Here is an 11,833-nt window from a genome sequence, read left to right on the forward strand (position 1 = left end):
TGAAATATCTTGATTATGTGATTGTGAGATTATGCTTATGATGTAAGGATATTAGGTTGGTTATGAAATAACTAGGTACATTACTGTGATATAATGATGTTGATGTGCTAATCTCACATATGAGGTTTGTAATGAAAAGTGTTCTAATGCAATTCCTATTGAGATAATGACTATGACTATACAGGGAGCTATTCTCGTATTACCGAAACATAGTTATGATTGTTAAAGAAATATGTTTCGAAAGGGAATATATCTTAGCACCCAGTGAAGTAGTAGTGAGGAGTGTCCCCTCCCACATAGGGAAGGTAGGATCACTAATTTAGTCATCACATTGGAGACTATAATGCATATATAATAAAGAGGGTCCCAAACACATCTCCTAGTTCTTTAACTATGTTGGCCCCATAGGAATACTAGCTAGTGGATCCACCTAGATGCCATGTTCATGTTTTCGTCCTACCTTGGCAAGTAGTCCACCTTCTTACAGTGTAGGGTTCCATGACACCGGATTCCACATAAGCTCATGTAGTCTATGTCGTTTAAGGCAAGATGTTCTCATAGGTAAAATGAATTAATAAAGTGAATAATAACTAGGATGACTTAAGGGGTTTGACTTAGTCTAGGTAAGGGTATGGGACTCTACCTATACATTGCGCTAGTTAGCTTTGAGGAAAATCTCAGAAGGATGATCTAATGTTCTCATACTATAGTATTTTGGTTTCATGTATGCACATGTTATTGGTCTATTATTTGTAAACTATGATGATGACTACTTCTAATACTATGTTACGTGATGATAGGCATTGCTTGTGATCCTTTATTAGGTTTTCTTGATTGAGTAAGGCTATGGGGCTTTACTTGGTCATTACACTTGTAGACTTCATGAGGGATTATGATTTAGGGTCTTGTGTGTGTAATTTTTGCATAAACTATTATACATGCTTTTTTTATTTAACATGATGTTAGAAATTTGTTGGCTATGGTTCTATTATGCTATTAATCATATTGACTTGGTTATACTTTATGATGTTGCTCTTGTGTTGAACATACTATAGTCTTGGCAAATATGTAGTTATTTCCTATAAGTGTTCATTATTGTGCATAAGGATTTTCAAAGTAAATTGGCATCGTTTTGAACAAATGTCCTTTTTAGCATGATTTCTATGCTGTGTGTGTATGTGTTTCCATACTTAGTAAAAGTGATGTGCTAACCCCTATTTCTCCCTATTTCGGTCGTTGAAGGGTTCGTGACCACTTTGTAAGAAAAACATGGATCACTTCTCCAAGTGTGGTTATGTCCTCAAATTTCGAGGATGATGCTGTTATCTCACTCTACTTATGTTGCATTGTTATAGTGTAAGGACCATCATTTCACTGTTATTGTTTCAAGATATGGTTGTAAGCCCTAAATGCCATTTTTACATTTGTGTAAGGGCTATTCCCATATTTTTTTATTCCATTTAGATGGTTTAATATGAGATATCCTTATTAAGATTATATTATGCATGTTAACTATATGTAGCATAAAAGTAGAAGACTATGTAATCTTCTTATACAAGGAGTCTATGTATACTCGCTATGAATATATTATATGTAATTGAGTTCTAAATAAACCTCATGAAGTTGATGTAGATTAAAAGTCATAATTTTCCTCACTTTTTAACCTATATATGTTGTAATGTGCTAAGAGGCTAGTATTAGTTCTCTCTGAGGACGATGATGTTGGTTACGTCTAGGGGGTACTTCCTGGATGTGACATTTATAGATGAACTCTTTTCACATTACACTAAAAGATTCATTAGGCTGTTCGGGGATTATACCTTTGGCCGGGTATCGGATGCGCTGGCAGCGTGAGTTAGATCGTCGTATCATCACTATAACTCTTAAGTGATGGTTGTCGGTTAGAGAAACTCCCACAATAGTTAAATTTATTTGTTTATATACATAATTTTATTTATATTTTTACATACATCATAGAGTAAATTATGTCCTTGTATACATTCAGAGTGTACAACATGTTTTCAAACAACTTTTCTTTATATTGAACTTCTTGTTAAATTGTTTTATTTTAGGGAAAATGAACAAGTACCCTCTCAATTAATGCCCGAAATCTCAAAGACACTCATATTATACTAAGGTCCTATTACCTCCCTACACTTATTTTATAAGTAATTTTCTACCCTTTTGGGCCTACGTGGCACTAGCGTAAAAGAAAAAGTCAAAGAGCGTAAGACCGACAAAATAGTGCCATGTAAACCGAAAAGGGGTAAAAAATTATTAATAAAATACGTTCGGGGGGTAATAGAATCGTAGTATAGTATAAGTGTGTCTCTGAGATTTCAGTCATAGGTTGAGGGTGTACTTGTTCATTATCCCTTTATATTAAATTGAGTTAGTTATTCATGAGTTGAATAGAGCCAAGGAAAGTGTTCATTCTTACTCCTTTTCAATCTTTAGTGTTGTTTAGCATTCCAACTCGCATACTCGTACATTCAATTTACTGATTCCAGTTGGCCTGCATTGTATCATGATGTAGACGGAGGTAACTAGGATTGACATTGGGCACACAATTAATCCATTGAGCAACTTAAAGTCAGTTGGTGAGCCTCCCTTCATTCCGGAGGACGTCCTCATTACTTAGTTATTTTATTTCATTTTTAGTTGTTAGGATGGTTGGAGGTCATGTCACAACATCCATCTCTACTTTAGAGGCTTCATAGACAGATTGCAGTAGTCTTTTTTCTTATTCATTTTAGTTGTGTACGATTAAGATTTAAGTTGCCAATTTGGCTAAGTTAATACTTTAAAGTTATTATGTTTGAGTTATTTCTCTAATGTTTACGTCTTCTGCCGAGTTAAGAATGCCCGGCCAATGGTTCGCTTGGGGTCAGCAATGGTCTTCGAGTGCCGGCCACGTCCAGGGTGTAGGCTCGAGGCGTGAGAGTTTTATAGAACTCTAGTCAATATAACAGGTGGAATGCTCAAGATTTTTAACCAGGTCGGCGATTCGCCAATAATTTCTTGGACATGCCAAATTTTACACACTGTGCCTTAAAGTTGTCTTGATTCCAACAATCACCAACATATTTGGCGATGCGCCGCCTGGACCTTATACTTGCCAATCTCCTTCTTTCCAAACACTTGCCTCACTTCATCTTGCAAAACCAAAATAAAATTATTTTAAAGACAATCATAATGCAATAAAAAGAGTTTTGGGTTGCCTACAAAATTAATATTTAATAAATTTCATGGCATGATGCAAGTCCACTTTCAAACGTCATTCTTGGGGTTTGCTAGAGTGTCACTAGGCAATCCCCTTTTTGGCGCGGGTTAAAATGCTACGAATTGTGGACCATCTGGGATTCCAAATGCTTGATTGAGACATAATGAGAGGTGACTGTCTGGCTAAGGGTTGACACATCTTCTTTCATTTCTTTCCAAATCTTGTCTAACCTTCAACCTTGTTGAGGATACGTGAGAGTATATATTTTGACTTTCCACCGTCTTAATCCTTTGGATTTTGACATTCTTACAGGAACATACATATCCCTCCCCACTCATTTGACTTGGGGTTTTGATCCCTCCATTCCTGATCTCGATATTTGCATCCTTTATCTCTATTACAACCTTGGTTACCACCCTACCTAGAGTAGTTTGAATGATAACCTCTACCTTGGTTGTCTAAGAAGTTTGCCTCTTCATTACACAAGTCATGAAATTTGGATTCATCTGAATTACCACACCCGACACCCATAACATTAATACCTCAAGCACCAATTCCCATGACATTATTAGACAAAATTTCAACTTCTGTCATGATTTTTCCTAGTTCTTGTCTTTCTTAATCGTTCTCCATTTTCTCCTTTATCAATTTGAATGAGAGGGGAGATACCCGATCTTCACGGGTATACTAGGACCTGTTGATTTTGGTTATTCCATCCAATAGTTGTGTCGTTATCACATAAGGTTGTTGTATTAAACCTCCCGAATAATGTTGGTCAATGACACCCTTTTTTATCGAGTCAACACTCCAGTTAAAGTACCACAACAATACGTTGTCAGGCAAGCCATGGGTGGGCATTGTAGCACCAACTTCTTGAATCACCACCAATTTTCATGAATTCGCACGCCCACAAAATGCTTAAAACTTTGGATATTGTACCAAAGAGTCATCATCTTCGAAGGAGCGGAAAATCACACATTAAATATGGTGACCAACTCCTCCCACAACGTGATTGATTCTTGTGGCAACATAGGCATCCACTTTCATGCTTCCCTCATTAGAGAGAAGAAGAATAACCTCTCCCGGATGGACTCTTTAGAGATTATCTTAAAGGAGAATAGTCCACATATAACCACGAAGATTCTAAAATTTTCATAATCATCCTCATATGCCAATCTACTAAAAAGTCCCTTTAGTCTCAAAATTTGTAACATGGAGCTCGTGATATGTAACACTGAATTTCTTTCGGTTGGTGGTAAGACAATCGCACCAATACCTCCCATTAGATGGGGGTTATCAACATGAGGCTCTTTGATATCGTTGAGGTTTCCGATGCAATCTTGATGGACTATTTGGGTGCCATTAACGCTCATACGTCTTGTTTTCAATACAGACAAGCAAAATAAAATAGAAAATTAATTACTTCAACTATAACCAACAAGATTGAAATCCACATAACCAAAAATTCTCAAATAACACCACTCCCCAACAGAGGCGCCATTTTAATTGAAAGTTCGGGAAACTTCTTCCAATTCTAAGTGCCAATAATCGTAAGTAGTATAGTAACCCAACCAAGGATCGGAATCGTTCCCACAGGGAGTGGTTTCGAGAATTAAGGGTTGAGTACAAATCCGTTCAAGCTCTTCATAGCTAAAATACATTTACTATTTAAAACATAATACGTCAGAAGGGGGACATAAATATCATAATATCCGGGTGGAGGGTTTTAAGCAATTATAAGCTAAAAACTAAAATAAACAAAAATACAAATATAGAGACGAGATTCTTGGGATTTCATAGGAATATGTGCTCACATAAACTACCAGATACAACCTATTAATAATAAATTTTTGTAAAGTTGTGATTAAGCTAGATTATAGTTGGGGTAAATTCTCTCTGGAGAAACATACCTCGAATGAGATTTGTTTTCCTCAACATTGATTTATCACGATTATGCCAGCCTTTGCCTTAGCGCATTCACTCTCTCAAGCTAAACGTGTGGGAAAGGTTTTAGGATTCACACTCTCGAGTTGAACCCACGTAAGCCCAATAACCACCGACTAACGATTAAGTAGTCTTGGGATTAAGTCGTCTCTCTCGAGCAAGCCAAAGACACGAAGGTGAAATCATATTTAGTACAATCCAATTAAATTCATACACAACTACTGAACGAAATCACATTTAAACAGTAAATAAACTATCAATGAGAAAGACCCAACAAAAAATTCAACCCATATCACATAATCACACCCCAAGAATTGGGATTTTAGCTTGACATAGTAAGGACATAGACATAAATACCAACTAGTGTATCCATCAACTAGGTATGGTATGTCTTTGCACATGTCCAAAATAAAGATTCTTCAATACCCACTTCTAATTTCTTAGAGTTGAAATCCTTTATGTCTTGAAAGTTTCAATTCAAAGTCTCAAGAAAACTCTAAGAATAAAGTTGAAAAAATATATGAGTAATGCAGTATCAAATGTAAAAGTCTAGTAAAATTTGATACAAAGCTAAAATAACAATGCGTATTTATACTTATTTTAAAAATTGTGTTGCAAAGGACCACTCAGCGCCGTTATTCACAATTGCTGATAAACTCAACGATTTTTCCTTTGGTATATCTCCTCGCCGTCCTTCCTTAGCCTTTAACATCTTCGCGTTCTATAACTTTAGGTGATGTAGTACTGCTTTTCGGAACTGCTCGGCAACACACCGACTTAAGTATTCCTTCAGGGATCAGCACAATGGAACATTAGGCGATAATAAGGTCATATGAAGACTCAAAAAATTTGTTACGCGATCCTCAGTCTATCTTTTTTTCATTCTTTTGACTGCCTTGTTCTTTTTTGCTCAATTATGTCCATGCTTTGCCTCAAAGTCTAAATACTTGAAAATCAAGATTTTTCATCACTTTACACGACAAAATATGCATTTGAGTACACTTAATCTACTAAATATAGCCCTAAATGAGTCTCAATCGCGAACTCATCAACAGACTTGGTAGAGTCATGATTGAGCCGGATGGATCATCGTAATATTTTTTGTTATCTATTTGTTCGTTTATTTTATTTCTTTCTCATATTTTTAATATATTATTCATGAACTAACTTATTTATTATGCGTTTTGCAGGTTTCATCTTTCAAAGGATGCTCCCCGAGCTTTAAAAGACTGTGTTAGAAGACTTTATACACCTGCTTATAACTCGTCGACCAAGATTTTAAATAGTATACGCCAGACGATGTTTAATGAATTTAAAGTATATATTTTGAGTTAAGTTTATTAAACTTACTGTCTTTTAATATCGATCTAATTAACACTATTAGATTTTTTTCAGACTGTGTGTATTTGGGTGTGGAGGTACAATTTGGCCATTACGACCACATTTGAGAGGAGTACATCTGCCAGATTTTTTAGTTGGCTTCAACGTACTGATTGAATGTTTCCTCATATTTTTGATGAGTTGCGTCTCTATTGGAACATAGATAAGTTTAAGGAAATGTGAGCACAAGCCAAAAAGGCTATGACTCAATGCGCACCTGAATTACAAAGATCGTTGGAACAAGTGCAAGAGAGATGGCAGCTCTAGTTCAAACTCTTAAACAAATAACTAGTGATTCTATATATTGCTATAAATTTCAGTTTTTATTTATTGGACAAAAAATTGAGGCACACTACCATTGGACTCGAAGTTTTAAGGAATATTCATGTTAAGAAGAAAGAAAATGATTTGAATCCGGGAGTGTGGGTTGACGAAAGAGCGGAACGAACTTTTGTAAGTTATTTAATATGAATAATATATATAAATAGTGAATATATTTATGATATGTGTGTATATATATATATATATATATATATATTGATGTCAATGTTTATATTTAATCTGTAGAATGAGTTTCATCAGTGTATTACTCAAAATCTAGATATTTCGTTCCAAATGACACCTGAATTGTCCACCCAAATTTAGGTAGAAAAAGTGATGGAGGGTTGGAGGACATACAAACGTACACTCTATGGTCTAGGCTCTCGAAGTGATGTAAAACGACTCTAATCACACTTTCAAGGTATCATATCATCATATAAGCCGAGGCACTTGACATTGTTTCAATGTCAACTCAAATAGCATAATTTACATCGACACTAGCAGAGTCAGAGCAGAGAAGAGTAGCTGAACAACAAAGCATGAGTTAGACCGTTCAACAAATTTAAGAACAAGTGCAGAACCTCGCTCGTTGACCTACTACTTCGGATCCTGAGGACATCGATGACGAAAATGAGGAGGAGGATGATGATTTTGTAGATATCACTCCCTAGTTTAAGTCACTTTTAATTTATGAACTTTTTGAAATTTTAAAAAACTTTATTAGTCTTTAAATTGTGATTTAGATACTTTTGAATGTTAATTTAGGTTTGTTATTTTATATTTTATGTAGTTTAACTATAATCTTGTGTGTTTATTGGGCTGAATTGAATTGCATTTGCAGGCAGGCAGCAGAAACTACTAATTTTACCTGTAAAAAGTTTTGCAGAAACAATGACGGATAGGGTTGTTTTTTGCATTTCTTCTTTGGGTTTTATATTTTTAAAATAAGTTCCAAAAAAGTGATAAGCAGTGTCGTTTAGTCCGTAGCTTTTCTAAATTTTTCAAAAAATGAACTTACAGAAAAGTGGCGGACATGGTCCTCCTGTTTGTAACATTGACCCAGAAAGTGTCAAACATGATGCGTCGCTTTTTCATCTGTTTTCACCAAAAAAAGCAAAGTAGTGTGTCACTTTTGGCCTTCATTTTTCGGTAGTTTTTAAGTAGTACACTCGAATCAAGAGGAACATGTATGGCTTAAATATTATTTGTAGTAAGCATAGTTATAAGGTAACAACACAAAAGTAGTGTTGGTTAATAGGCTTATGAAAGGATTGTCGATTAATGTGGCTTCGGTTCTCTCGCATAGTATGTTAAAGTTTGGAAATAAGAAAAGATGGAGGCATTGCAATGGGGGTTTCATGAATCATCTTATCTAGAGGAAAGGTGTTAAGGATGAATGCGATGCCATATTAGGCAAGTCAGTTGGTTGATGTGACAAAGACTAAGGCACAAAACACTTTCCATGGACCTGTGCTCCTTAGTCTGATCATGAACATGTGATCTCTACTCCGATCACCGGCATACGTGTCTGAACAATAGTTGGATGGGTCAAATAATTGGTACAAAAAACATATCTTTATCAAATATAATATTAATAAAAAAATGCAGCCTTTTACCCCTTCTTCCTTCTTCAATTCTTGTATAGTTTATTTGAAGATTCTTATGAATATTTCATCTTTGGAAATCAAATAAGAGTAACATGTATGATTTTAAACTGGGGTTTCATATGATGTATCTCATATATATGTGATTACACTTTCTGAGTAGTAAAATAAATTCAATCATCTCTCAAAATAAGTGTTTGGTTAAATACAATTTGAGACTCACTAGATTAAATCTCCATATATCTAAAGTAGAATGAGTATAAATAAGATAAGTAATCAATAATCTTAAAACTAATAATAAATGTAATCTGAAATTTTAGAAATCGATTATAAAAGAAAATCTTGAATAATGAATTGCATAAAATATTGGGGGGATAATACGTGTGATGACAGAATAATTGATTCTTATTTTAAGAATCGTATTGAAGGAACTTTACGTATCATAAAGTGAACTCAACTAAGAAAAATATATAGAATAATGTTCAAAAATAGTTACTAGCTTACTTAATAATCTCATAATTAAGGTCTAGTAGAGATACTTTGTCAAAAACATCTTAGACACCTTTTCACATTAAAAATTCCAAATGCATTAAGTCTTGTACAATTTATAACTTGAAAAGATATCATCCATGGTAAAAAAATCACTTTCCCAACAAAGGACAATTCACGCTCACTCAAAAAGTTCTTCCACGTATGTGGAATTAGCCGAAATACAACACGGAATTGAAAAGCGAATCAAATCGCAAGTCGAGTCAAACAATAAAATCGACTAATGGTTTGGTTTTGAATTAGTTTGGTAGTAAAAAAAACTCAATTATAGTTGGATTGATTTTGTGTTAACTAAACAAAATCAACCCGAGACCAAATCAACTCGATATTATACATATAATTTTTAAAATTTATTTTATACGTAAAACTATCTACGTTGATGTAGCTTCCAAATACTACTTATATATATATCTATATATATATATATATATATATATATATANTTTTAAACTTGGAATTTTTAACGGTCCAATAAAGATAATATGGTTCAAAGATATTAGTAATTCTATTAAAACTCATTCCGAAATAAAATCACTATTATGCTAACAAAATAAATTGATTCAACAATAAGAATGAGAATAATGTTGAATATTTGTTCTTTAGTTTTACATTGGTTTAGACATTTAAAATACATAATCTAACATTATATTTTTTTTTAAAATGTTTAATAATGTAACTAACACTTATTAGATTTATTTTAGTATGATTTAATACTTTTAAAGTATTATCATTTTCATTATGACTTTACAATATTTATTTTATATGATGATTTCATTATTGTTTTTAGTGAATATTTTTGTGTCATCACTATCTCATATTTTGTGTTTATTTTTTAAGAAACATCTTTGATAATTGTAATTTGATTGGACTAAAGAAATATCTGGAGTACAAGTTAATTATATTTTTGCATGTACACTTTATCGGAAAACCCCAAAAACCTAAAAAATCTTAGATTTATTAGTTTGGTTTGATTTAAAAATTTAAAAATCCGACAAAATGGTTTGGTTTGGTATTTGACAAAAAAACCTTGAGTTCAATTAGTTTGCTATGGTTTATAAATTTAATTTTTTTACAAAAATAGTTGGGTTTGATATTTGAAAACCTAAACTAACCCGGGCATGTACACCTCTAATTCCCGATTTCTATTTCTATCTTTAGAAATCCATTGTGAGCCGGAAAGGATCGATTATATAAACCATGATTTAAAAGGTTATTTTGATCAAATAACTACTGACCTTCATATCATCATGAGACATATTAGATGCTTCTTCTACTAGAGGTGAACCGAGTCCGATATTATATAACTAATTTAAAGTATAGTGACAATCAGTAGATATAGTCCAGATATTTTTTTAATTTCTTTTTCATAGTTTTTTGCATATTAATTTTCAGGTGTTTGGTTATTTTATAAGATTAATTATGAATACTTCATCGCAATACATATAATGATACTGGGGATTACACTTTCTGTAAAAAAAATTAAATATATATTACTAACAATTAACACAATTCATGAAAATATATCACACCAAATAGTTTTATTTATTCATAAAGATTTATGATACATACGATACACGATTGTACTTATGAAACATATATCACACAAATAGTCTTATTCATTCGTAAGGATTTAGGATAGTAACAATATTCAATCTTGTTATTAATTGGGAATGAGGACTGATATCTATTTTCCGACATGGTGAGTCGCAAGGTCCTTGATGAGGCCAATAAGAAACTCCATAAAGTCAAGGGGCTCAGGAATATTTTCATCCAGTTTTTCATACATTATGCTCCAAGTAATCCAGTTTTCCTTTGAAGTTAATATAACTGTCATTGAGTTATATAATTCATTCATATATCCTTCAATAAAATTGAAGGTCATTGATTTTGCTGCATCATCTATGTCTACGACCTGTTTGAAATGCCGTTCTTTGCCCCCTGAACATATTAATAAAATAATTTAAGTTCAAACAGGAAAGCTAATTAATTGATCGTTTCTACCATAGCCAATTGAAAAATGAAATAATATAAGAAGCTTACCAAGGATAATTTTCCAGCCAATAACAGAGTTAGTTTTTCCCAGTTGACCATCATGCAATGTGAAGTTCGTTACCTTATCAGGAGACATGGTGGAGGTTTGGTGTGGATTTGATTTGAAGTGATCATGAAGCAAATCTCCAGCACACTTCATCTCTAATTTAGAGGTCAACTTACCTTTCAAACCCATTACTTAGAATTGCGTGAGATTTTGTTATAAGAGAAGGTTTACAAATTTAGTGATATACATGCACGCTTTATATATAGTGTGTGATTTGTATAGCTAGTTGAAATATTAAATATATTTTTAATTTTAAAGAATGTGGTCTATTTATAGTTCAGGTGGCAATATTTATGCAGGAAAAACACAGTGGAAATATTGAATACATATCTCATCTCCCTCCATATTCATTTACTACTTCATCTTTTTAAGTTAAATCTTCACTTGATTATTATAAAATTGAGAATGAAACAGTTTAAGATATTTCTGATATCTTATAATTACATCCACTCGAAAATAAATCATGAAAGTTATACAAAATGAATGTGTTCAAATTATTTAATATAGGCAGAGTCAAAGTTAGGAGTTTGAGAGTTCTAGATCAATATTATTTGGGGGTTCACATGTTCATATACATATATTTAATTATTCTTCTAATACAAATATAGGGTCTACAAAAGAACTAGTGGATTCGTCCGAGCCTATGAACCCTACCTAACTCTGCCTTACCTAACTCCGCCTCTATTAAATATATAACTTAGTTAACAATATGAA

The 11,833-nt window shown here is 33.1% G+C and overlaps 1 protein-coding gene across 1 annotated transcript; it reads right to left on the reverse strand.

Moving 5' to 3' along the window:
* Positions 1-10,536: 10,536 nt before the first annotated feature.
* LOC107001701 (kirola-like) lies at positions 10,537-11,326 on the reverse strand. Its single transcript, XM_015199665.2, has 2 exons — positions 11,062-11,326; positions 10,537-10,959 (listed from the first exon to the last, which is right to left on the reverse strand). Exons 1-2 carry the CDS (start codon positions 11,246-11,248, stop codon positions 10,706-10,708), a joined length of 441 nt encoding a protein of 146 aa, XP_015055151.1. The 5' UTR covers positions 11,249-11,326; the 3' UTR covers positions 10,537-10,705.
* Positions 11,327-11,833: the final 507 nt, after the last annotated feature.

The sequence above is a fragment of the Solanum pennellii genome, chromosome 10 (assembly GCF_001406875.1).
Source record: "Solanum pennellii chromosome 10, SPENNV200".
Lineage (NCBI taxonomy): Eukaryota > Viridiplantae > Streptophyta > Magnoliopsida > Solanales > Solanaceae > Solanum > Solanum pennellii.

Excerpts from the sequence above, each read along its gene's own strand:
- LOC107001701 (XM_015199665.2), bottom strand. The coding sequence starts at position 11,248 with ATGGGTTTGAAAGGTAAGTTGACCTCTAAATTAGAGATGAAGTGTGCT. Across the intron at positions 10,960-11,061 it reads TGGCTGGAAAATTATCCTTG|GGGGCAAAGAACGGCATTTC; the intron begins GTAAGCTTCTTA and ends TAATATGTTCAG.